Source organism: Scedosporium apiospermum, assembly GCF_000732125.1.
Source record: "Scedosporium apiospermum strain IHEM 14462 chromosome Unknown SEQ_SAPIO_0121, whole genome shotgun sequence".
NCBI lineage: Eukaryota > Fungi > Ascomycota > Sordariomycetes > Microascales > Microascaceae > Scedosporium > Scedosporium apiospermum.
This window is the reverse complement of record NW_015971822.1, coordinates 1989332-2015936: the sequence shown is the minus strand read 5'-3', so window position 1 is coordinate 2015936 and position 26605 is coordinate 1989332. Positions and strand designations below refer to the sequence as shown.

Genomic DNA, 26605 nt, shown 5'->3' with positions numbered 1-26605 from the left:
GGCGGCCGACACAACAACTTGAAGAAGCTCGGCAAGACTGAGAACGCCAAGCGACAAGAGTTCGCGATGAAGGATGGTGATTATGATGGAATCATCAACTGATTGTGTGTGGGAGGCGGTGGAAGGGAAAATGGGCAATGGGCTTGACACCCGTGGTTGGGGACAGCGTGGACAATGTTGGCGAATTGGAGGGGGTACGAGCCTCGTATAATGCCCAGGTAGGATTGTAGGATTCTGGCGCAGACGGCAGAAATTACGACACTACGTTAATTGTACTCTCATGCTCGGGGCACCAAGATCCAACACGCGCGTCTTTGATCTTCAATTCTTCTTCATCATTGATGTTGGTAAGCCGCTAAAAATAATCCAATATTCAATATGGAATTTTTCCGACGTTACACGACGCCAACAAGGCTTTGGACTTCACCTTCTATTCCTTTGGTCTCTATTTACTCACTTGCCAGCGCAATGTGTGTAATAAGCTCCACTTGCACCTTTAGGGTTGCCATGTTTGGTCATACATATTAGATTCGAGATGTTGCATGCATACATCTAAAACGACGCTTCATGGCCGACGCCTTACTCTCTTCCGTCGACGAGAGTATGTTCATAGTGGGAATCTACGGGGACTAGTTTGCCCGCATGTTGGCCCTCCCTCATGGGGTGCCAGTAGTGGTCGCGTTTAGTGGGGGACGTCCAAGTTATGACGGTGATTCCTATAGCTTATAGATGCGATGCCTTTGAACCTAGCAATGTAGTTTATGTCGTCTTGCAAGTGACTTAATCGCAGTCGTTATTGCTGTTACCTCCCAGCCAGCTAGTTATAACCCTAACCCTAATATCCCAATACGCCGAAAAAGTCTCGACGAGGTGTGAAGAACTGGCGCCCTTCGATCTATAGCCTGCAACGGCGGCGTGTGGCCAGATCACGCATCGATCTTCAAAACCAGCCCTCTTGCGTCCGTCCCCATCTCGATGTTTGTCAGGCATCACAAGGGAGGAATTTATCTTCCTCAGGAGGTCGACATGTTTGCCAATATGCTCCTCGCTAAAACGGGGAGAGAGCTCACAACACTCGATGACGCAGAATATACAATCGACCTTGAACCAAGTAAACACTACCCTCAGCGGAGGCCCGAACGCGCCTCGAAAGATGTGGGGTGGTGGAGTTGGTGTTGGCAATGGTGCGGGCGCTAGTGTTAAGCCCAGCTTGAGAAGCGCCTATTACGAAGTACTACACCCACTGTATCTCTGGACTCCCATTTTGGGTAGCTAAGAGGCCCCTTTTGACTCTGCGAGAGAAGACTGGTCGGGCCAGTTGAGATGTCCTAAAGTGCAGGGGTGCCAGAGATAAACTCATCGACCAGTCTAGAGTACCTCCCAATCTTGCCATTTTCATATAGTGTCATCGCAGTTGCCAATTGCTGTCTTCTCGAATCTTCTAGCCTTCCCGATAGAAAATGGTCGTCTTCTCCCATTCTACTCTCTTCACGTTTCACAGCTGCGACGTATTCTTTCTGGTCTACAAAATGTTGGGCCAGCTCCGGGCTCTTGGGGTTGCCTTCCTCGTCATAGTTCCACGGAGCGTCTATTGTAGCGCGAACTATTGAAAAGGTGAAAGGGAAATCTCCGAATATCTCCCACGGTCCGGCGAAAGCTGTTTCCCAGTCAATGACGCCGAGGATATTATATTCGTCATCAACAATGATGTTGTTGTGGCCAAAATCCCCATGATAAAGAGGAAAGGGACCGCGATCACGAACAGATAGTCTGCTAGCAAGCTTGCGAATAGACTCTGGGAAGGACGAAACTGAAGAGATAATTTCGGAAGCGTACGGACCGGATGCTGTTCGTAGTTTCTAGTCTGGCAGAGGAAATTTTGCCTTGGCCGCCCATGCTTCGAAAAACTCCGTTGCTGTATCGAATGGGCCGCCAAGCCCAGGCACTGGGCCCTGCTGGCAACCGCCATCCTCATTAACAGAGACAATAGTCCCGATCCTGGGCAGCTGAAGTGTGGACAACTGGACCTAGAATATTTATGGGCTATAATTCTCTGCTAGGTGGTTCTAATCCAGATCGGAAAACTTACATGGATTTTCGCCAGAGCACCCAGGAATGTCGGGAAGAAGGGTGCAGGTGATTCCATCCCGCTTCTCGGCAGCGTGTTCCAGGAGGCACGCCAATTGACGGAGTCCAAAATCAACTCCGCCCGGGAACGGATTAGGCCGTCTTGTCAAGAGGGGAAATAAGTCCACTTATACCGGGAAAATGCTTCGGAATTTCCTTGACCGGCCATTGCAGTTAGTGTGGACTGAAAGCTAAAGTTTAAGCACGGCCAAGTTTAAGCTCGTGGTGGATCATCTTTGATAAAGGTTGCCCAGAGGGCAAAGGGAAACAGAGCAATGGTAGATTGCGGCTCGACCGGCCCGTCCCGAGAATTTGCCGGTGGATCCACTCCTAACTCCAGCTGCGCTGCCCGAATGGAATCTTGCTGACAGGTGCACAGTGAGATGCAACACCTCTACGAAAGCAGTCCTGCACTTCTTTGAGGGATACCACTTTGAAAATATATTTACCCCGGGCTTGCGGAAATTTGGGAGTGAATCTAGTTATTTACCCCAAAAGAGTTGCAACTGCCTCAATTGGATGACTTAGATCAGGCCGCTGTGGTCGTCCCTTGGTCACAGTCAAGCTTTGTACGGGATGATGGAGTTTACGGCGATATTCCTATTTCCCCCTCATCTTCATGCTTCGGGGCCACTCGTAGATGAGGCACCCCCTTCTCTGCGGCCGGAATGAGATGAAAGCGGTGGACGCAATGAAACCCCCTGCATGCACCAGGAGATTTCGGGGAGCTTAGGATATCACTTACTCGCTCGAGGATGCTTGACTCTTCTTTGAGTTCATACGTCTTTATATCGATCGGGTCCTCTTCGGGTCGCTTTTCTTGACGGCCTTTTCCGCATCGTCTTAGTCAGTCAACAGAAGCTCCATGCCTAGCTTCGAGACGAGGTACCTAGGCTTGTATCCATACAACCCGTTCCTGAGTACGGGGAGAGGATGGACAAAAGGCCTCTCCATCCTGATCAGCGCGGAAGGACTCATCCAATTCTCCCAATGATGGACTGGGCGTATCAGGCATGAATTGGCCTGCTGCATTTAAGGTGACATTCATCCTGAGCTGTGATTTGCCACCGGATCGGCATCTACACCACCTCGCTTTAACCGAAACGATGGCTGCCAATGCCATACCCTCTTAATTTGCGCCCACCTCCATGTATTGATAACTTGCAGGACACTACTGGAAAGACTTGCTCGGTCGAGACTGCAATTGGTGCCCGCAGGTGTCCGGCGATTGTCGATCATCGATACGTCCTTACCCCCTCACTTTGTGCGACCCGTCAGGTTCGAGCACATCTTTGCGCTATAAAGAGATATAAACTTAATACCACAAGAAGACTGAAAGCTACGACTTTTCCTCCTGCCCCTCCACGAAGACCAACGTCTTCACATTGTTCGATTAGTTTCCGGTTCCCTATATTAAGTGACAATCTGCTACCTGAGCCGATATAACACGATGACGCTCCCCAATTTGGAGGGCGGTTCAGTTAATTGCGGCGACAAAAGGTCTGCACTTGGTCAGGAAGCTAGTCTTGGAAGACTGTATGACGCCAATTCGGATAAGGTCCTCAGCAATAAGTTTCTGCGAACCGAGGTCCCCCCTCCCGGATCTTTTGAGACCAGTGAGAAGAGTAGCATCAGTTTCAAGCACGCAATCTCCGATTCTCTTCAGGAGAGATACTCCAACCTCGGTGCATCTGCGGATGTTAGCGCCAGCCTTCTCTGCGGATCTATCAACGCTGGTTGGAGGGCTGATTACCTCTCTTCTAGCAGGAGGAAATCTCGTGTCCTGCAAGCATCCGTGGTTTGCACCGTTCACACCCGATATGAATATCTCAATTTGGGCGCCCACGGACTTGAAGGAAATTTGAACTTCAGCGCCCTCGACACCGCTGGTGCGACGCATGTCATCTGCGGCATAGTCTGGGGAGCGCAAACTTCAGTCACCGTACGGGTCACATCGGCCGAATCGAGTGAATCTCGCAAGTTCACGTCAGATGTCGGCACTGGGCCAAAAGGAGAAGCAGAAATCGGGAGAAACAAGTCAACTCAGAGTCTCCTTAGTCGAATAGTCAACTGTATTGGCCAGGTAAATCTGGACGGAAAGCTCAGCCTAGATGATGAGACCAGGTCAAGAATTACAGAACTGGACTTTTCTATTTCCGGTGACGCTATCGATGATTTCGAGACAACTCCGAGGAATGTCGAGGAGTTTATCGAGTTTCTCCACAAGATACCTTCATCCTTCAAGGCAGCTAGGGAAGGCAAGGCGGTTCCTATCGAGTTTGAACTGCGGCCCATTGACGATGTTGCCCGCGAGTTCAAGAGAGAGTTGACGCAGGAGATCATTTCCCACCGCCTAGAAACAAGCTGCGTCAATGATTGCGTCGAGCTCCTTGAGGAATTAGAGATGGTTTGTCAAGAGCTCCAAGATTATTACGACCGTCTCGAGGAACACTCGTATTGTATTCCTAAAGACCATATCCGAAAAGTGAAGGGTATGCTAGGATCATCCAAAAAGCAGCGGAGTGAATTTCTGAAGGATATGACAGGCATACTCTGTCGCATCCGGAAGGAATCGGCGGACATTTCGGAACTTGAGGACTGTTTTGCGCAAGTTAACGACTATAAGAAGCCGACAAACTACAACGAGACCATCGACAAGTACTCTACCAAAATGGCCATGGCCAGCCAGCTTCGGGGTTTGGGAGCCATCTACGTCAAGAACGATCAATTTGAGATACAATCTGCCATCCACAAACCCCACGAGAAGGACTTATTTGTCCTTCACTACAATGAAGAGACACGGGGCATGTCTGATTGGCCAGAGCACTTCCGCCTTGCCATGCAACTACTCTATGAGCGGGAACTGAGACTCATGATAGTTGACCATGACGTCGGGGTCCCGGACATCCTGGAAAAACCCCTCTTAGAGCAATTCAGAGGAGGTCGGCTACTTGTGGATGACGTGGTGGCATCCTACAAAGAACTGAGCGATAAGTGTATTATAAGGTGTGATGATCCGAGCCAATTCCAGCCGTTCAACGGAACATTTGCCCCGCTCTCGAGGCGGGTGGTTCGAATTTCCTGCCCCGGACCCAACTGCCACGAGTCAGGAAAGTATGTCTGGACGTGTGCGAAGTGTAGACGTCTCGTATGTTATGGGGTCACGGACGACTTCATATACTGCAACTGTGGACGGTACCCTCCTTCGCAGAGTGTGTTCAAATGCAAAAACATTACCCATGGGCCCGAGTTCTCTAGGTATCAGGAAACCACTTTGCAGGAGCTGCTCAAGGATCTCGATGAGTCTGAGGTTTATAATGTTCTGGTCATGGGTGAGACTGGAACTGGGAAGTCGACCTTCATCAATGCTTTCGTTAATTATGCCAATTTCGAGTCTCTAGAGGAAGCTCTGAACGACACAGAGGTAGTGCGGTTTGCTGTTCCATCGGCGTTGGCTCATGAGATCGAAGGCGGCGAAATGGTTGACGTGACGCTTGGAGAAAGCACTGAGAGCGAGATCCTGTCCCGCAACGGACAGTCGGCCACTCAACGAGGCACAATTTACAGCCTAGAGATGGATAACGGAAAGAGTATACGTCTCATAGATACTCCTGGCATTGGGGATTCGAGGGGTATCCGATATGACGATGCGAATATCAAGGATATTCTCACAACCCTCGAGCAGGTCGACAAACTTAGCGCGATTCTGATTCTCCTTCGACCTAGTCAAGCGCGCCTAACCCCGACATTCCGGTTCTGTTTAATCGAGCTATTCCGTCACCTTCACCGCAGTGCCGTCAGAAATGTCATATTTGGGTTTACCTTTGCTAGTGGCACACAATACAAGGCAGGAGTAGTTGAACGGCCTCTGAACGAACTTTTACGGAGCCTCAACGTTGGTCTTATACTGGGTCAAGGGAACAAATACTTCTTCGATTCGGGTTGGTTCGCATATCTCGCTGCATGCAAGAAGAAAGGCCGCGAACTCCCTGGCAAAGATTGCCACGAAGAAATGTGGCGGAGATCGGCCGAAGAGACGGGTCGTTTCATTGCAACGGTGATGCAGTTACCCACCCACAATGTCGGGGAGACGCTCAACTACAATCGTATCAGAAACGTTCTGGAGCGAATGGCAAAGCCGCTCACGAGCTTTTCTAGCGCCATGAAGAAGTCCCAGGTGGAACTGCAAGCCCTTAGGGAGGACTTGGCAGCGTTAGATGAAACGGATAAGGACTTAGCTGAAAAGCTCAAAAAGTTCAAGCTGACCATGACAGTACCCGTAAGATACAACCTTAAAAGAGCTATGATGGTGTGTTCAGAGGAGGAATGCAGCACCTATATGGAAGACGAAGAGGGCCGCAGGCAACGAGTCTTCAATCCCGAATGCCACAGCGACTGTGATCTCCGAGCCCCCACAGAGTTCCCCGGTCATTCCGACATGAGAGGATGCTATGCATTCCGAGGCTGGCTTTTCTGGTACGGGTACCCGTGCTATAAGTGTAAGCATCCATGGGAAAAGCATATGCTTGTCTCCTACAGGTTCAACAATGAGAAGAGGTTGGTTGAAGACAAGGACATAAAAGGCCAAATCCAGAACAATGAGGATGCCAAACACCAGCTCAAAGTTAAGCTGGATCTTGCCCAAGACACGATCGAGGAAATTGAAAAGGAGGCGGCTCAGATCAAAGATGCTCAGGCCTACTTCGGCTTCTACCTCAAGGACAATGGGCTGGTAACATACAACGACGCGACGACCGCACACCTCGCATACCAGATCCGAAACGCAGAGCTTGAGGGAAGGGGCGCCGATGCTGCAGAGTTAAGGCAGCAGTATTCCGAGTATGGGTCTAAACTCGAGGAACTGATGAAGCTCATTGCCGAGGGAGGAGAGCGTCGGCCCGGGGCTCTGAAGATGGACGAAATCATTGAGGGACTCAAGGCTATGAAGACTTTTGGTCAGTACCTGAGCGCCGCTCTCGACCAAAGCAGTCCGGTGGTCCTCGAGAATCGTCTTCGGACTGTGGTATGCACACCAAAGAAAAGATGGTCTCTAAAAGCTGGGTGGAAATATCTCTGGGGTGAGTGAAGGAGCCATTGGTCTCTCAGAATCCGGAACAACTTTGGAGGAAGCCTATGTGGTCGAGAATATCTCAGAATACGTAACATGGAGCTCAGTCAATGAAAATGTACGCATTAAATAACCTTCTTTGCTATTAACAACCGAGCGTCACCTCTCTTGCCTAGTCTTCCGCATCGTTATACAGAGGGACGGGTCCGGAGCAAGACTTGAACAGAAATATCAGCTGTTACTGGCATCGATCCGCAGACCTCAGTAATAATTCTAATTCGGCTTGAGAGGAAGATGGAGCTGAAAAACAAGGCCCGTTCAAAGAGATTCTTTCGAGATCGGCCGATGACGGCTTCACCATGGACAAACCCAAGGAAACTAACACATTAATGAAGAGTGGACGTCTGCTCATTAGAGTGCAGAGCCTCGATGGTCCTGCGCTAGTGGTTTTGAGCAGCGAGTCGGAAGCTGGATGGGTTCGGCGCGACTTCTAAAAGCTGGGCTCTTGGAGGAGGGGTGACGGCAAGGTAGTGCCGCTGTATACATTGTGTACGAATGAGCTTGTTTGGATGCGAGTGCTTGGAGTATTTAAGGAGGATGCCGTCTTTGACTAGGAATATCGGGGTGTTGATCGAACTGAAGGCTTGAATCAGGAGCACTTCCTCCTCTGCTGAGAGTGATTGCAGGCTGAGTGAGCGCCAGGCTCGGTTGGCTGGCAGCTGCTAGATTCGCCAGCTGGCATCAATAATACTCGTACCTGAAAGGTAATTATAACAGCACCACCGAACTGATCAATCCCATCAATCGATCAAGCCAATTTGATAGAATCCATTACCATCCAAGTGCGGCATCGGCAAACCCTCACTGGCTGCGAAGATTCCCTCATTTGAACCAATTGACCCAGATATTTCGACACGTCGATCCCCAACAAAAGGGGATTCCCCTCAACGCAATCCTCTGCGATCATTATTACCCCACCAGTTTGAGCTCATCGCGGGGTTTCGCAGCTTAGCGGGGCACTCCTATTCTCAAGATACCAAGCTCCGTCAGAACAGGCATAAGGATGACCGTACAACCTCCGCCCGGCGATGCGGCGCCCGAGATCCTAGATGACCGAATCTGGATAGATGGATGTTTCGATTTCTTCCACCACGGTATGTGAATAAGTGATCGAGGTCGAGCTTGGTATCTTTACCTGCCGCCAAGTACATGGATACATGGAGGGGGAAGTATCTAGCCCCGATCTCATCATCTCCCAGCTCACCGAGCTCCTTTACGAAGGCTTTGGGCCAGCCTTGCTACCCTTCCCGACCCCATGGGCATGGTATCTTATTCTGTACTGCTCAAATACTAAGCCCGATCGCCAAATAGGTCATGCTGGAGCTATCGTGCAAGCGCGCCAGCTCGGAAATGAGCTCTATGTTGGTGTCCATTCTGACGAAGCTATCCTCGAAAATAAGGGTCCTACCGTCATGACCCTTCAGGAACGGTGAGGCCCCAGATCCCAGAACTAGACGGTGTGCACTGCACACTCAAGAGCATTGCTACCGCCCCCTCTTTGTATCCGGCCTCAGTCTGAGTCCCAATCTCAGCCTCTCCCACTCCTACATTCACTCTCCCGAAGCCCTACGCCCAGAGTCAGCGCTGTCATCATCTTCTAACAAGTTCCCTCAGACTTGCAGCGGTCGATGCCTGTAGGTGGGTAACCAAATCCATCGGCCACGCACCCTACGTAACAGACCTGGGCTGGATCAGCCACTACGGCTGCAAGTATGTTGTCCACGGTGACGATATCACCTCCGACAGCAGCGGCGAAGACTGCTACCGCTTCGTTAAGGCCGCTGGGCGCTTCCGAGTCGTTAAACGCACTCCGAGCATCTCCACCACCGACCTCGTTGGCCGCATGCTGCTCTGCACGCGCACGCACTTCATCCGCAGTCTCGAGAAGGCCCTCGACGGTACCGAGGGCAGCGGCACTGAGGAAGAGAAGAAGGAGGCGGGCAGGGCCATGACGGAGCGAATGCGACTTTACGCTACGGACGAGACGGCTAAGGAACCTGGGGCTGACGTGTATTTCTGGGCTGCGTCGCGGGTTGCCAAGGCGTCCGACTCTGAGGAGGAGAGGGGAACGTTCCGTCAGCTATTCGAGGGGCCTGGTCCCAAACCTGGACAGCGAATCGTGTACGTGGATGGCGGCTTCGACTTGTTCTCCAGCGGCCACATCGAGTTCCTCCGTCTAGTGGTCGAGGCCGAGGAGGAACTTGCGCGAGGCAAGGGTTGGTACGACGAAAAGGCCGTGGCTGAACGGGTCGCCTCCGGCGGAGATTACCCACCGGCATTCGTCGTGGCGGGCGTGCACGACGACGATGTCATCAATCAATGGAAGGGCGTCAATTACCCCATCATGAACATTTATGAGCGCGGTCTCTGCGTGCTGCAATGCAAAGTGAGTAATAGGACTGGTAACCCCTGGAACCCCTGGTCATGTTCTTCCCCCATTACCAGGCCTTGCTGTGAATTAACTTTACCCCGGAATGCGACACGCACACCCCTTCCCCTGTCCCCCACACCTCTTTTCCTTTTTTTTTAACGTACCCGACATGTACTGGTCTTGGCAACCCGGTCGTTCTAACTGCTAAACTCTTCTTTCTCAGTACGTAAACTCCGTCATCTTTGGGGCTCCTTTCTCGCCAACCAAATCCTACCTTACAAGCCTCCCTTCCGGCACCCCCGATGCCGTCTACCACGGCCCCACATCCTTCATGCCGCTCACCTACGACCCCTACACGGCTCCAAAGGAAATGGGCATCTACCTCGAGATCGGCTCCCACGGCTACGAAGACGTCAACGCCGGCACCATTGTGCAGCGCATTTTGCGGAGTCGCGACGTGTACGAGGCACGGCAGAGAGCCAAGGGCGTCAAGTCGGAGGTGGAAGAGGCGCATAAGCAGAGGGAGTTGCTCGAGCAGGAGCAGCGGGAGAAGGAAGCGGCGCGGAAGGCGTGAGTGGGGTAAGGGGGCTAAGGGACTTGGATGAATGAGGTCATTACACATGTGTGTCATTCTGCGGTTGGGATCGGGACTCTGATGTTCCATCTGGAAGCTAATGTAGTGTAGATATGCATCGACAACCCGCGGGGTTGGTGGTGCGGGGCCTTCAACAGGTCGCTATTTCGCGGTGCTGATAGAAAAAAAGTGTAGTACATTGACTTACACAACAAAGAAGAGATGCCATAATTGGTTGGGATTACTTGCTTCTTCCACTGGTGCTTAGCTACATTGGTAGAATATGACGCCTGACCACGGCAAAAGCTCTTAACCCCCCCCCCCTTTTTTTTTATGTACCATTCGAGGCGTTCGGATGAAGATGCCCGATTCTGTGGGAACAAACTTGTTGAGCTGGAAAGGAATCCCATGGGGAAGAACGATGCTGAACTGGTTCGAGGTTTGGCAGCTCCCAAGCCACCAACAGATTCAGCTTTCCACAGGTAATTCCTTGCTATCCGTGTTTCTCGACAGAAGGCATCTTACTGCAAATATATGCGCAATGCTTGAATTAGACCTGCTCTTATTCGAGTCTTCTTCCCTAGCGAGGAGTCCCCAACAGCAACGGCGGGTTCCTCGACTCCTTCCCCACAATCTCAGTTCGTCATGTCGTCCACGCCTTCCGCTATCATGCGCCCTTTGACATCCAGCCAATAGCGACTATCAATTGATGCATCCTGCGTCCTTGGAAAGCACTGTCGTCATTCTTCTCTCAAATCCTGGGGAAAGGGCTGCCGGCGCCGGATAATACCGGCTACTGACGGATAATGGAGAAGATTCCGTCACGCGGCCGTCTTGAACTTTTTTTTTCTTCTTCTGTACTTTACGCCGTCTCAGGCCGAGTCTACACGGTTTCGGCGCCGCGCCGGCTTTCGGCATAACGGGGCTTTATCTCTCCAGTTTTGTTTGTTGGTGATTTTCGGTACATACACCCTCAGAGTGGGAATTTTGAACCCCAAAACCTCTCTTGATTGATCAATTGCGCTCATATGAATGGTCAATTGGCTCCGGTGTCGCAGTGTCAAGTTATCAAGGTTATGAATCCCAGCAAGCAAAGTACGGACGGCTGACCCGTTCCGTGGGCCAACAAGCGGCCCCGTTTTGGTCATACAACCTTATCTATTTGTTCTTATCTGCTGAAAATAGAACTGTGGTGACCTCGGCCATCCAACGCTGATTGTAAATGTTCGTCGCGGAAAATGATCGAGAGTGTGCGCTGCTTCGGGGCTACACTATGCCCTGTGTCGTAGTGCCAAGCTCAGGCGTGTTCTCTCAGGGCCTAGGGGCAAGCCACGTTTGTTCTCGAACTCGCCTCTCTCCACTTTTCTTTCCCCAGTTTAATTTTTTTTTTCTTTCTTTTTTTCTCTCTCTGATCCTAAGCCTTTTCCTCTTCTGTCGTTACAAGTACGGATATACTTCGTAGCTAGCACGTCGCAAGGGGAAAAGGAGTCACAGGAACGGAAGATTCCCCACTACCGAGCCTGTGGCTAGGCCCGGCTCCGCGCCTAGCACGAAGACCCTGGGAGGCTAGGGTTGAGCTCGGCATACATATTATATTTTACCCCCTCTCCCATCCACGCCAAGTTTTATCAGTGTTATCAGGTGTACCTTGAGGCTTGGGCGATGACTCCAAGTTTTCCGATCCACTGCTCGACTTCCCTCGTAGTGTAACATATGTACGTCTAGTGTATGTGTGTGGTGGTGTATCCATGTGGGAGGAGATAGATCGGAGAATGGGGCCGCCGACAGGGGATCCTCATGTAGTGGAGTGTATGCAGTACGTACTTCTCTCGATATAGGGACGGGTCCGGCTTTTAGCCCGCCTCGAAGTTTTTGCCCTCTTCTAGACCGGGTTTCCCCCGAACTTAAAATGTGGCTCTCACACTACTTCTTCTCTCCGCCTCTCACTTCCCTTTAAGTACGAACCATTCCCCCATCCTCTTCCAAGTGATACCCTTCCATTGCTCCTCCCCAACTCCCAAACCAACGCTCTTTGCTACCTCAACCACAGTCCGCCTCCGCCCTCCGTCCTCTGTGCTCCGTGCTCCGTTCCACCACCACCACAATGGCTCCCTCCGCCCTCGCAACCCCCGCGGCGACCGCCGCCGCCCCCTCCAACGGCGTTGCCAAATCCACCCCTGCCTACGCCGAACTCGACGCCTCCAAACTCACCTATGAACGCACCAAGTCCCCTCGTCCCGTCCCCACCGTCGAAGCCGCCACCGCCAGCTCCGACTCCATCTGCACCGACCACATGATCACGGCCACCTGGACCGCCGGCACCGGCTGGGCCGCCCCCCAGCTCAAGCCTTACGGCCCCTTCTCCCTCATGCCCACTGCCTCCGTGCTCCACTACGCGACCGAATGCTTCGAGGGTCTCAAGGTCTACCGAGGCCACGACGGCCGCCTTCGCCTCTTCCGCCCGGACTGCAACGCCCGCCGAATGGTCATGTCGTCCACCCGTATCTCCCTCCCCGGCTTCCCCCCCGAGGAGCTCGAGAAGCTTCTCATTGCCCTCCTTGCCGTCGACGGCCCCAGGTGGATCCCTAAGTCCCGTCCTGGAACCTTCCTCTACCTCCGCCCCACCATGATCGGTACCCAGTCCCAGCTCGGCGTCATGGCCTCCCGCGAGGCTATGCTCTACATTATCTGCACCTTCATGCCTTCCCTGGATTCTCCCGCCGGCGGCCTCCGCCTTAGGACGTCTCCCGAGGACATGATCCGCGCCTGGTCCGGCGGCTTCGGCTATGCCAAGGTCGGTGCCAACTACGGTCCTTCGCTCCTCGCTACCGCCCTTGCCAAGGATGACGGCTTCCATCAGATTCTCTGGCTGTACGGCCCCGAGGGTCTCTGCACCGAGGCCGGTGCCAGCAACTTCTTCATCCTGTGGAAGCCCCGCGAGGGCGGCAAGCCCCAGCTCGTCACTGCCCCTCTCGACGACAAGATCATTCTTGACGGTGTCACCAGGAGGAGCGTCCTTGAGCTCTTCAGGGAGAGGTGTCCCGAGATTGAGATTGTTGAGAGGAAGTATACCATCAAGGAGGTTGAGGAGGCTCACGATGAGGGCAGGATCCTCGAGAGCTTTGCCGCGGGCACTGCTGTAAGGTTTTCCCTAACTCTTTTTTTTTTTTTTTCATGTCAATTCATGTAAATAAAATACTAACGATGGCCTCTCTCCCTAGTACTTCATCTGCCCCATCTCCGTCGTCAACCACCGTGGAAAGAACCTCGACGCCCCCATGGGCCCCACCGGCGAGGGCGGCGAGTACACCCTCAAGGTTAGGGGATGGCTCAAGGACATCATGTACGGCGGTGAGCCCCAGCACAAGTGGGCCGTCATCATCCCCGAGGAGGGTGAGGAGGCGTAAGAAGGGAAAAAAAGAAGAAAAATTCCAGGTCTTCAGACTGGGGGAAAGAATATGAAGAGATGTCAACTGCATTTTAGCATTTTAGCGAAAGGCAAGGCGGCATGCTGCTTTTTTGCTAATGATTTAACATACGAGAAGAAGACATGGCGGGATTCAGACGGGTTCGGGATAAAAAAGGGATGGGAGGTTCGGGGTCGATTTTTGGGATTATAATATTTAAGTCCCGCGTCTACAAGTGTATAACGCCGTGTTGTCTTTATCAATGTAGCATTTTCGTTTAGGAAATAAATATGCATCTTTTCAAGGTGATTTTAGACTAGAGTACCAAACGCACAGATGTGATGATGATCTTGGAGGAATGTAGTTGATATTATCGATCATGGCTTCAACGCACATGTTAATTCTACTTAACTGCGTCCAGCAGGCCACGGAACCACCCGGAGTTCTGGGAGATGGCCGTTCAGCCCAGCATCGACAGGTCATGCCAGATATATCTATAGGCGTCATTAACGTGAAATAATTTATCAATTTCCTCATTTCATGTCCACAGGAGGGCGACAAGACTTGGAACAATTTGAAGCGAGATCGAGATCGTGTCCACTCATGCTGACTCGGATTGATGCATTCCACGACCACCTCGCACTCGCCCCGACTTTGCGGAGCCTCTCAAATAATTCGCATCGCGGGAAGAGCGTCGAAAATTCAAATTCGTTGATCGCCGGGAGGTTGGCTGAAAGAGGCACATGAGATGAGACGAAAACAGACTGCCTTTGCGATTCTCATTTCGTGACCTGTGGTACTTATAGTTCGGTTGTGTCTGCTCGCCAGTCCATCCTCGAACCACGTCGCAACAGAGGATAGACACGAAAAAATGCAAATGGTGGCGGTCAAGGGTAGGTGAGCGCAAACGCATGGAAAAGGGACGAGTTCTTCTTGTAAGAAAGGGTTCAGCCGCCGACACTAAACGGCCCAGATCTCTCCCGTGCTCATCACAGCGGCGATCGTCGAGCCGACGCCGCGGACCTCTGGCTGTACTACCAATGACTTGCGGCAAGGCGAGCAGAGGACTGGTCTGTTTGTTTCCCTTCTTCCAGCACCCTCCCATTCGGCAGGGCTGTAATCGGTTGGTTCCTCCCTGCTCGAATGGTTCAGATCCTAATAGGGGGGGAAATCGAAACCATTTCCAGCAAGAAAATTTCTTAGACTGACCGAGCAGGAAATACGAAGGGGGTGCTGGCAGATGGAACAGGTTTTCAGAGGTAGAGGCAATAGAAGGGTAGGAATGCTGGGTGAGTAGCCCCCTTTTCTGTGTTGTTTTGCCTATTCCAGGAGGGGTTCCCATGACCAACGTGTGCTTCAATGTTCTGGCTCTCGTTCGAGACAGCACAAGGTCACATACGAAGTAGTTTAGTTGAGAAAAAGCCATTGTCTGTTTCGTTGGCGGCACCAGTTGGCTGGGTCTAAGCCCCTCCCCGCATTCTTCCATTTCTCTTCCTTGCATCAACGGGAGGATTCTAGCCCCAATCTGAAACAGACTGTTGTAAAATTGGCATTCCGTTTGGAGCAAAAAGGGGGTACTTCGTGGCAGCGAGCACGCATACCGAGCGGGACGTGGTCCCCCTGCCCCAGATCCCTTGAGACGCTCGGCAATCCGTCGCCTGAGGGAGGACCAGATCCAACGTCCCACAGTTAAGGCTGTTGTTGTCCATTGTCCTGCGAAGTACGAAGTAGACTCGGCTGCGACGAGTTTTACGAACAATTTGGATCGCGCAGTTCGCCGTAATATACTGACATTCCGGAGAGATGGGGCTTTCTTTCCAATTAAGGATCTTCTGTACGCGCGGAAATTAGGATTGATGTCTCCTACGAAGTACTCCCCAATATCAGCCTTTCTGAGGATGGGGTTGAGGACAAGTAGTGGTGGATGAACCGTACATTGATGTTGTCTCCCTCCATCACGCATTGCGTGGTGGCTTGGACTGGGCTGCTGTCTGGGTGTGCCTAGCGGAACACTATTGGACCTTGGAGCGTACTATAGGAAGTAGGTCGATCAATATGTCAGGACAATATTGGCAGATGCAGACGCAGGTGTAAATGGGCGAGGCTCAAGTTGTTTCAAAGGGCTGCTGGTTTGGAATACTTCTAGACCTGCAGCGGTTGAGATCGTCACGGACAGGAAGGACAGCATCAATGAAGGACCTTGACGGCTTCTTGCCCAGTAAGATTCCAGCGTTGGCACCTCAAGAACATCAATCAATTAGTGCTGGCGCTCTCTGGACCAACGAGGATACAGGATGGCCAGACCACACTCCAACGAAGTACTTTGATGGATCAATGGATTTGATCAATTGATTCCGATCAAGGTGTTCCTCTCCCTGTCTTTCTTTCAGTCCCTTGGTGCTATTAATGTACTCCTGAACGTTAAATCTCCTCTGGTTCTCAGGTTGACCAACACTCTCTTAACGCCATACATATTCTTGATCCTCCGCCTCGCCGGATCTCTGCCTGGCTTCGCTTCCACGCTCCCTGTGTCGATGTATAATCGATATATTCTCTAATTGTTTCAACGCCTGTGTCTCCCAGAGGGAATGTTCACAGTCTGGTCTAGGCTGATTCGGACCTGTTCTTGTTAATCGACCATTCTAATTCCAGCTGAAATTAGAGTCAAATTTCCAGTCCTTCTCCACTCATCAACGCGACCTCACCTCTTTTCTTTCTTCTTTTTTTCCCGCTCGCCTTGTTCCGCCTCCTTCTCCGTCGCCTCTCCTCCATGTTATGATAGATGATACCGGGCACGCCCTTCGAAGACTCGATACCGTATATACACCTCTCCTCCATTCTATTCTAAGAGCCAGTGTCTACGCCGTCACGCACGCGCCCATGAACTGCAGGACGATAAATTGATCTCACCCCATTTGCCGTCGAGTCCCCAATCGCTCCTACAATCCGATCACGTCTTCCAGGCGCATCCCACGGGCCCCCAAGGGGGTGTGTATAAGGGCAGCGGTGAGACGCCTTGTCAAAACGATAAAACGAAGACCACATCACGAATCGATTACGCCTCTACCCGTGTCTCTTGACGAACGAACGTGACGTGACCAAGACCCCTCCAAGACCCGAAATTTAAATTTCCGACTTTCCCAAAGGAGCAAGCCTCAAAACGATCGAGGACTTGTAGAAAAAGCAACCAAACGTTGTCGATACCCTAACGAGCAAAGAAAATACGAAATAATAAAGAGAAAAAGCCTCGATCGAGTGCCCCAACTCGAAGGGGCTCGGCCATCAACGGCCGTCACATTCCCCCGACTACGACTCCTTTGACCACGTATTCTCTCTGACGTGTACGCGCGCTCTTTCTTCACCTTTCCGACACCGACGGCGCGAACTCTAGAGGAACTGGGTCAAACCCTTCCCCCCCTTTTGATCGAAAGGATGATGCCGAAATCCGCCTCTGCGACCCAGAGTGCCTTCGCCTTCTTCGGTTCCTCCTCCAAGTCTCGACCCGGCACCTCATCCGGCGAGTCAGTGCAACAGCAACAACCCCCGACGAACGGTTTCCTCCTCCAACAACCCAATGTCCTCACGAAGGACCGCAAGAATTCCTTTGCGCGCAAGACCTCTTTCTCCAGCCCCACAAAGTCTAAAAAGCGATCCGGCTCCTCGAGTAGCGCCGGTGCGAGAAGCCTCGGCAGCGCAAGTTTCGTGACGGATAGTACGGCGCCACCTGCCTTACCGGATTTCGCGCTCGCGGCTGCGGCCAAGTTGAGCAGAGAGTCGGAAGCCGTCGCCATGACGCCCGTTACGGGGGATAGCTTCTCGAGGATACTGGGGAGGACGGCGCCGACGGCGACGAGTTTTCATACGGGGGGCTTGACTCCCGTGCAGCCGCTTGGCCAAATGTGGCAGGGCGAGGGCGCCGTTATGCATAGGAATATGAGGGAGATTGCGAGGAAGAGGATGTATACATTGGACTACCTAAGGAAGGCGTGCGTCTCCCTTTTCCTTCTTTGACCGTTGTACAATTAGAATGCTGTTTTTGCGTTCCATCGAGCTGTTGCTGACGTTTTCCCTTCTCCTCAGGCACGAGGGCCAAGTCTTCTGGTTCAACACGTACATGTTCGACCGGCCAAACCAAAGCCGCATGTCCGCCGTAATGGCCCAAAAACTCGCCCGACGAGCAACAAACTACCTCCTACTAGGCCTCTCCCTCCCAAACGTCATCGACCTCAACTCCTCCACACCCCTCGAATTCCTCCGCAGCTTCAACGCCCTGTTATCCGAGTTCGACTCCTTCCAACAACTCCATGGCGAGGGCGGCAGCACCGGCTCCCTATCCCGCGCCCGCCTCCCCCAAATGTTCCGTCGCGGCACGGCCAGCAAAGGCCGGCGGAGTAGCGCCGCCGCCGAGGCTTCTCTCTACCCACCCGACACGGACGGCGGCGTGAACGCCGCGGCGGCGCCCTCGAGCGTTATCAACTTTGCAGGCTCCGAGGCCGAGCTCCTACCCGGCGAGACGTACACCTACCTGCTCACACCCGCGTTGCCTTTCGATCCCGACTTTTATGAGACGTTCGCGACGCTCTGTGATGCGCTTATCGATTGTTATAAGAGGCTGTTGATCCTCATCCCGACCCCGAGGGAGTTTTCGGCGCCGGTGGCCGAGCAGTTCGCGAAGGCTGATACAAAGGTGCGCAAGTTGATCATCCAGGGAGCCGTGAAGGAGTTTGAGGAGAATAGCAAGGCGCACGTCAAGATGGAGTTGGCAAATATTTCAAAGGTTGTCTTGGGCGGGCTAATGTAAATACGGTGGAGGCCAAGGACCTATTTCTTTTTTTTCTTCCCCCCCTTCTTTTCATGGCATTGGAATTTGGGATGGAAACTTTTTTTTTCTTTTTTTTTCGACTATGGATACCTTGGGCTTTCTCTAGACGGCGGAACACGTTAACATGACATGTATCATTGCGAAATTCTCTTTTCTCATGACACGAGGTTGAGGTGCAAGCAAGCCCCGACCAAGGGGGGAAGAGATGATGGGCGACCAAAAAGGGATGGGGGTGGGTTGGCAAGAAGCGGAAGGTGAAGTGGGACATGAACCTTGACTTGTATATTTATTCTTGTTCTATTTGAACTCATTTATTCAACATATATTCTCGGAGCAGCGCTTGCGCTCCCTTCTTCTGAAGACATCTCGGAACAGACAGGGTAATTTTAAAGTGGAAACCGTTGGTTCTTCGCAGTTCGTCAGATAACAAAAAATGGTAGTCTTCAATGGGCATCCCCGGAGGAATGCCTCAGTGCTTGACTCTATGAAGTGATCATCATTGAACTTGCGAGCGCTGTTGACCAAGTGCGTTATACCAGCGAGGGCTTTCCGTTACCAGATGCTGCTGGACAGAGATAAAACCTCCCACGAGGTTCAGAGTTTGGTTCTGTCCTTCAGCACCAGGATCGAGAAACCAGTTTCCCCAAGACCAAGCAGATGGTGGCAAGAAAAAGAAAGGGGAAAAAAGGAGCGATCATTTCATATACCCCCTCGCACCAAGAATAAGCCCCATCGAGTAACCCGGCATTGCGAACAATGTCCGAGCAATCGCATACCTATTCTACCTCGACAACGAATCCTCCAAGCAAGAAACCCATGTGTTCCCCAGCACCAGAAGCCCTGAAACGTCCGTCCTACCATCGAAGTATCCCCTCGTCTCTACCCAAGGCTCCGACCAAGGACGCCCCAGAAGACGTCAGAACACAGGACTCATATCTTCGTCCATAAGAGTGCACGACGGCCCCTGGGTTTCCGGAGGCCAGAAAAAGGGCAAAAGAACAGAGACAGACACATCGATGTAGCGATAGGTCGGGGCCAGAGACATCAGACAAAAAGGAACAGGTTTCTCGCGGAGGTCAGCCGCAGTGCTTCTATGGCGGCGCGTTACCGCCTCGCCCCATCACTCAAAAGAGATCAGGAAGCCTGTCCGGGGACTTTCTCCCGAAGCGAAGATGTGATCCTGCCAGAGGCAGGATCGAGATAGGAGCCTGCGAGGGCTAGTATCTCTGTTTGTGAGCTTCGATAGCGATTTATTGGGCGAGGGGGGATGTGAAATGATGAAAGAGAGAGAGGAAAGGAAAAGGTTCAGAAACGATTTCGAAGCTCTGAATTTTTATTTTTATGGGTGGGGCCTTGTTTCCAGGCGTGTGCTTAGTGAGCTTCTGGTGTAGGTTTAGACATCACAAGCTGCAGCTGCTTGATGAGCCAATGAGATTCGAGGCCTGGATTTTCTCGATTCTGCCTTCCTGCCTGGAGGGGAGCATTTTGAAGGTCCCTCATCAACTTCAAAAGACGTCGCCACGTATTTGAACGGCCTCTTCCCACACAAGTCGTATTATATCTATCCCTTGAACTGTGTGTTGAGATTCCTCGATTGCTTCTTCCACATAATTTGTCTTTGGCATTGGATCTTGCGAGAAATCTCCTCGGCCTAGAACGCGTCAGGCACCTGCCACAGCCTCACCTCTTATTTTCTTAAGTTCGTCTTTCCTCGCCGACTTCACATCGCCCTCTTCTAACCATTCTCTAGTCGAGTCCTCCTTGTATCATAAAGGCATCCTTAATCGTCCACCTCCAAATCCGATTCACCACCCGCCCGCCGACCAAACAAACCCGATCTCCAAGAGCCCAATCCGCAACCATGGCAGGCCTCTTCTCCACGGGGACCTCATCGTCCACTACAGCACCTAGCCAAACCCTCGGCGACCTCTCCAAGGACGTCGCCCTCAACAACCCTCCCGAAGACAGCATCTCCGACATCGCCTTCTCGCCGGCGCAGGGAAATACGGACTTCCTCGCCGTGTCGAGTTGGGACAAGAAGGTCCGCATCTACGAAATCGCCAGCACCGGCCAGAGCGAAGGCCGCCACATCTACGAACACGCCGGTCCCGTCTTCAACGTCGATTTCTCCAAGGACGGCACCAAGATCGCCTCGGCGGGCGCCGATAACCAGGTTAAGGTGTGCGATTTGGCCAGCACGCAAACGGCTCAGGTGGGAGCTCACGATCAGCCCGTTCGGTGCGTGCGCTTCTTCGAGTCCGGGAATGGGCCCATGGTCGTTTCTGGTTCGTGGGATAAGACTATCAAGTATTGGGATATGAGGCAGCAGCAGCCCGCTGCTCAGATTCAGTGCCAGGAACGCGTTTATACGATGGACGTTAAGGATAATCTTTTGGTCATGGGTACGGCTGACCGCTACATTAACGTCATTGATCTAAAGAACCCTACCAAGTTCTACAAGACCCTCCAGAGCCCGCTCAAGTGGCAGACGAAGGTAGTCAGCTGCTTTACGGACTCGGCTGGTTTCGCCATCGGAAGTATTGAGGGCCGTTGCGCTATTCAATACGTGGAAGATAAGGATAGCTCGTATGTTTTGCCTATTTCTTTTTCGTCATCATCCCTTCCTCTCGAAAGCGTCTGCCTCTCACAGAAAGCTAACCCTTTTTTCTCTTTTTTAGATCCAACTTCTCCTTCAAATGCCACCGCGACCCCCCATCCAACAACGTCGTCACTGTCCATGCCGTAAACGACATCTCCTTCCACCCCGTCTACGGAACCTTCAGCACCGCTGGCTCCGACGGCTCCTTCCACTTCTGGGACAAGGACGCCAAGCACCGTCTCAAGGGCTACCCCAACGTCGGCGGCAGCATCGTTGCCACCACCTTCAACAAGACGGGTAACATCTTCGCCTACGCCATCTCCTACGACTGGAGCAAGGGCTACCAACACAACACGACGCAGTATCCTATCAAGGTTATGCTTCATCCTGTTGACGCTGATGAGTGCAAGCCTAGACCGGCGGTCAAGAAGCGGTAAAAAAAAAAAAAAAAAAAGGGGGGGGGGGGGAGAAATTGTGCGGAAATGCGAAGGGAGTGGAAAGAGAGGAAGACTTTTGGGCTTAATGTTATGGCGTTGGCACCTGTTTTTTTATTCCCTGTTTTCCTGTGTGAGGAGTCTTTGGTGTCCCTGGTTCTACGTCATCCAGGAGCCGAATGCTCGATCAGGACAAGGGCGTATACCCACGAAATTTGAAGGGGGAGGAAACGGTACGGAGGACTGTAGCAAGACTGTTTCTTGCATGTCAAGCTGCATGGAGTATTCTTTTTTCGAGGCAAATGCCATTTCATCTATGGTTGAATGAAGCTTAATGAGCAAGATGCCAACAGGATGTTGAATTGGGCCGCTTTGAGTGTCGTCATAGAATAGGTAGTTCTCCTCAGCAGTAACCTATGAATCCGGTTACGCCGCCATTAAAAAGAGAAAAAAAAATGAAAGTACAGTTGAAGAAGAGAAAACACAAAAATAATAACAGAGCCTTTTTCCCTGCCGCCAGTCATCCCGCTTGCCAAAATTTCCAATGATCCTTCATTTTTGTGGATTTCATCAGCCTTGAAGACGTAAAACATTGAACAATGAGAGAACCGTGTCATTTGCCCAAGAAAAAAAATAAAAAAGAAAAGAGGAGAAAATAAAACATGCCACATGAATGTGGGCCCTGATCCAAGCTAGCCTCGCATCACTCTCAGATTCAGAGCCCCAGTGTTAGTCCTGCGAGATCTCACCGATGCCGGACCCTCGGCAACAACCATCCTTGTCACCACTCGCTCATCTTCCTCCCCAACGGATGAATCCTCCAAGCGCTCTCGCTCCTATCGCAACTAGCTAGAGGCAGCTCTGAGCGCGACCTCGTCAACGTCGAGATGTTCGATACCAGCGATGGAGGGGTCAGGATTCTTGGGGTTTTTCGCGATAAAGTGGACCTCGGGAGTTGAAACAAAGTCCCGTGTCGGGGCCGAAGTTTGGCGTTGAGTGGCAGTCTGGGGATTAAAGAGAATGGGGACGGGAGTACGACGTTCGACCGAGGCACTGGGAGCATTGCTGGGGAGCTTGACGAGGTTGGGTTGGTGTGGGGCGGGCACGTGTTGAGTCATGAGATGTCGAGCGTGGGAATGGGCCTAAGAGGGTGAAAATGACATGTTAGTCGGAGTTTTGAAGCGGGTACCTGGAGAAAAAAATGGGCATCGAGCTGCGAGCTGGGGATTGAAGCCGAGGGATTGACAATTGAGTGGGCCGGGGGAAACCCGGGGATGGGAAGCTCTTCGCGGAGTGGGATGTGGGTTGGGATAGGGGCGGATTTTTGTGAGGTTTCACTTACATCGGACTGGCTGTTGTCGAGAACTCGAGGACGGCGGTTGCGGAGAAGCTCGGCATATTTGGGGGCCAAAGAAGCGTACTGAGCTTCAACAACGGGACGACTCGCGGTCGAACCGATGGAGCGCGTAATCTTGGAAACGGGGTTGCCGACTCTAGACATTGTGGGACAGGTTGGAGGTATATGTGAAAGAAGATCGGGGGAAGGGAGAAAGAAAGATAGATTCAAGGCCGCTTTTAAAGGAGTTTTTGACTTGCAAGGAGACAAGGGGGACGAGGGAGGCTAGCGCTTGTTGGTTGTCGCAGGAAAGAGCTGTCTAAACAAACAAGTGGACTGGTGGCAAAGGGGTCTAGAGCTGAATTGTCCAAGACAACAGTAAAAACGACAACGGGGGCTGAGGCAGCTTTTGAAGCACGTAGAAGGACTGTGAGGGGCTCAGATAGGGAGAAGAGACTCGGCTCTGGATCAGATGATGGTGCAGATCTGGAACGACGAAAGCGGCGGACTGGAAACTATGTATATGCGGTGGCTCGGGGAGGAGGAAGGGGAAGATGGAGGGAGGGAGGGATGCCGATGGATCATTGATGAGTTAGTTTAGAATGGTATGACTGGACCTTGAAGTTCCCATGCGTTTGCTTCGCAGGCCCGCACATAGCTTAAGCTGGGAACTTGGAAGTACACTACTTCACTACTTGTGCATGTAATGATTTCATATTCGGACAGGAAGGGGAAAGAAAGTTCCCCTTGTGCTAAAGTCCATCTATCCGTCGGCTCACCTGTGGAGGCATTCTGTACAAATTGTACTCCGTATGACACGCCAACTGTGTTAGTTCTGACGTTGATTGTGGTCGCGTGTGCCCCTCTTCAACTATCTTGAGAAGGCACTTCCCTCCCCTCGACATGTGTCTTCCGTGACTCCCGCGGTTATACTGACACTTCGTCCTTCCTTCAAGCTGCAAGAGCAATCGAGATGTCCCGGGCCTAGGCCGCGGATGTACACACCAGGAGGGTCGCTCTCTGCCCTGTATGGGTGGGAATTGCGGAGTTGGGAAAGAGCGGGGCCCATGCCGCATCGGCAACAATATGCTGGTACAAGCACGGGTGTTGGGAGACAAGGGTACTATGTACCTTTCTTGGCTTTCTTATGTTGGTAATCTCCCGAATCCAGGGTCGAGTACAGCAGACCTTGGCTTCACGTAATGGATTCAAGTAGCGTCGCAACAGTTCGAAGGGCTTCTTCATGTACCGGTGAGTTGCTGTCAACATTAATACTTTGGAGTTGTCGAAACTCAGCTGCAACAAAGGAAGTCCACACCCTCATCGCAGCACAACATCATCCGATTGATGAAAAGTCGCTCTCTCGCAACTCTCCGATTTAGACACGGTGCATTTAATTTGTTCCGAGACTGTAAAGTCACGTTGCATGTGAGAGTATCTAACCCGATTGCAATTCCACTTCCACTGTGCTATTTTACGCTTTCGTGTCTCTCCCTCTGTCTCAAGTTTCCTCCAGGTTGTGCCATGTTGCCATGAGCAAGGTTGCGCCCAGGTTGACTTAGCGCAGAGTAAGGCGGGAGGCGGGCGGCGAGGCGAGAGAGAATGTTGAGGAGCTTGGGCCAACCTTGTGTTGAGCTGATTGAACAATCAAGTGAATTTGACGGATTAAATTAGAAATCCCACGCTCAAAACTTGGAGATTTCGGTACCAGCCCGGCTCCGCAATTATGGCTAGGCGGGGCTGGTACCTAAACAATCCCACCCTTGCCAGGCCATGCCTACAAACTAACCCTGGTACTAACTCCAATGTTCTGAACTAATCCACCAAACGGGCGTCAACAAAAAACGTGTACACTAATAATACTTCATCCGCATTGCGAAGCCCCTGATTGAGCTTCCTCGTCGCCCGCGCCCTCACCGCCACTACCGCACAGGACTGTGAAGCCTTAACAGTGTCTATCTGCGGCGTCCTATCCGATCCGCACGAGGAGGTGGGAGCGGAACACGCGATGGCTTGCTCACTTCTGCGATTTGTGCATTATGTATGGACAAAATCGCCATGCTCTAGACCAGTCTTGCAGGTTCGTCTCGCCCTGCCCCTCAGGAACTAGAGGGGTGTGTGCGTCGCGTGTAGTGGGTAAATTATTATCCCTATCATCAAGTGAAATCGGAGTGTCTTGCACAAATGTTCACTCCAGTCAGGAACAATCGTGCCGGTTTTTTGATGTGTTGAAATGCCCCGTCAGGCAATGGTGTTTTCCCCCCAACAATTAAACCGACGCTCTTGACTCGCGCAAGATCCGTATCTCTGGTGTGCGTTGAAAGTCCGAATCTCGAACATGAAATGCAGGCCGCGTTGCATTGGGAGATACGTTAGAGGAGAGCCAATGAGACGCGCAGTTCCTAGAATCCGTCAGCAATGGCCTCCCGTCTCTCAACCTCCTGTCTTTCTCGATTCGTGTCAATCCACCACTTGTGGCTCTCCTCTGTTCCTGTCCATCTTCCGTGCCTGTCAAGTTCGTCCCATGGCTTGGGTGCCAAAATGTAATGCACGTTCTTTATCCTATCTTTCCTCCAGATTGCTTGGTGCGTCTCTGGTTTCCTCAATGTCTTAAGCGCATTGTATATGTACGGCAGAGCGACCCATCTGCCCTGGAACAGCTCTGATAGCACGCTCTGATCTGGGAAAAGCATTCGGGAAGCATGCTTTTCCATGTACTCGACGATCTGGGCAAAGATCTCCTCGGATGGGTTGATAACGATCAAGCCGCTATTGATATTGCCCAGCGGACTCAGGTCACATCCCCCTCCTGACACCTGCGCTTTATCGGGGCTCCTATGCTGCTTTGTGAATGCGCAGTTCTCCGGTACCCAATCGGCGGGGTAGTGCTTCTTCTTAAGGGGGTTACACACACAGGCGTGCCCCGCCGCATACACCCTCCTCGAACCTGCGCCTCCGCGGGCCGCCACGCCCGGCTCGTCGAGATCCAGGTCCATCAGCTCGTCCATGTTGCGTAACACCAACATGTCGGAGTCGAGTAGCACGACGCGCTTGTATTCTGTCAATGAGAAAACGGCGAGCTTGGTCCAGGTGTCGATAAAGCGCGGATCCTCGCTGTAGTTCCGACCTGATGACGGCTGGATATATTCGACGCGCCGGGTGGCGATGTCTCGCGCTTGGATGGCGGCGAGGCACCATTCTGGTAGGCTGTCGGTGTATAGCGCGATGAGTGGGAAGGTTGAATGCGCCTTGCGGAGGGAATAGTTGAGGGTGAGAAGGCCGGGCAGGTAAGATTCGTGGGTTATCAGCGTCGCCCAGACTGGGGAACAAGCTTGATGTTAGCTTTGCGCTCGAGTGGTGGTGGGAGGTTCGCGGACGCGGATATCGTTACCTTTGCCTGTCCTCTTCTCACCATTCCTAGCGTGGCCATTTGCTATCTCCTCAGGCGATTTTGAAATCATCTTGCGCGATAAGACGTTCTTTTCCTTGCGCCCTTCCACGCAAGCTCTCTGGAATCGGCGCCACTGCGCTAAATAGAGTTTCCTTAGGGGATAGAGAGATCTGTAAGTGGGTTCGGCATTGAGCTTCGGGCGCAAATGCTTGAGGACGAAGGATTCAATCTTATGAGCCCTCTATATATCGATATCCTCTGAGGCTTTTTCGACTGAGTCCCCGATGATCTTGAGGCTAAGTTAACTACGCCTACTGTCGCCATCTCGGTCAAGTATGAGAGGGGGCGACGATCTAAATAGATCAGCTCCATCACGCTTGCACTAAAAGGTGAAAAAAACGTGCTAGATTTCAAAT

General features: G+C 52.1%; 6 protein-coding genes across 6 annotated transcripts; 4 read left to right on the top strand and 2 right to left on the bottom strand.

Annotated features, from left to right (window-relative positions):
• Nucleotides 1-3577: 3577 nt before the first annotated feature.
• SAPIO_CDS8615 (uncharacterized protein) lies at nucleotides 3578-10200 on the top strand (the record flags this gene model as incomplete). The annotated part of the gene is made up of 7 exons (XM_016790216.1): nucleotides 3578-5133; nucleotides 5386-6603; nucleotides 6667-7150; nucleotides 8208-8349; nucleotides 8567-8684; nucleotides 8870-9641; nucleotides 9850-10200. 7 exons carry the CDS (start codon nucleotides 3578-3580, stop codon nucleotides 10198-10200), a joined length of 4641 nt encoding a protein of 1546 aa, XP_016640479.1.
• A 2104-nt stretch (nucleotides 10201-12304) lies between these two features.
• SAPIO_CDS8614 (Branched-chain-amino-acid aminotransferase, mitochondrial) lies at nucleotides 12305-13607 on the top strand (the record flags this gene model as incomplete). Its single annotated transcript, XM_016790215.1, has 2 exons — nucleotides 12305-13339; nucleotides 13422-13607. The coding sequence occupies 2 exons, from the start codon at nucleotides 12305-12307 to the stop codon at nucleotides 13605-13607; spliced, it is 1221 nt and encodes a 406-aa protein (XP_016640478.1).
• Nucleotides 13608-17039: 3432 nt separating this feature from the next.
• SAPIO_CDS8613 (uncharacterized protein) lies at nucleotides 17040-18408 on the top strand (the record flags this gene model as incomplete). The annotated part of the gene is made up of 2 exons (XM_016790214.1): nucleotides 17040-17593; nucleotides 17688-18408. The coding sequence occupies 2 exons, from the start codon at nucleotides 17040-17042 to the stop codon at nucleotides 18406-18408; spliced, it is 1275 nt and encodes a 424-aa protein (XP_016640477.1).
• Nucleotides 18409-20290: 1882 nt separating this feature from the next.
• Nucleotides 20291-21465, top strand: SAPIO_CDS8612 (Poly(A)+ RNA export protein; the record flags this gene model as incomplete). The annotated part of the gene is made up of 2 exons (XM_016790213.1): nucleotides 20291-21015; nucleotides 21108-21465. 2 exons carry the CDS (start codon nucleotides 20291-20293, stop codon nucleotides 21463-21465), a joined length of 1083 nt encoding a protein of 360 aa, XP_016640476.1.
• An 842-nt stretch (nucleotides 21466-22307) lies between these two features.
• Nucleotides 22308-22963, bottom strand: SAPIO_CDS8611 (uncharacterized protein; the record flags this gene model as incomplete). Its single annotated transcript, XM_016790212.1, has 2 exons — nucleotides 22308-22604; nucleotides 22805-22963. 2 exons carry the CDS (start codon nucleotides 22961-22963, stop codon nucleotides 22308-22310), a joined length of 456 nt encoding a protein of 151 aa, XP_016640475.1.
• Nucleotides 22964-25200: 2237 nt separating this feature from the next.
• SAPIO_CDS8610 (Glycosyltransferase family 8 protein) lies at nucleotides 25201-26259 on the bottom strand (the record flags this gene model as incomplete). The annotated part of the gene is made up of 2 exons (XM_016790211.1): nucleotides 25201-26117; nucleotides 26190-26259. 2 exons carry the CDS (start codon nucleotides 26257-26259, stop codon nucleotides 25201-25203), a joined length of 987 nt encoding a protein of 328 aa, XP_016640474.1.
• Nucleotides 26260-26605: the final 346 nt, after the last annotated feature.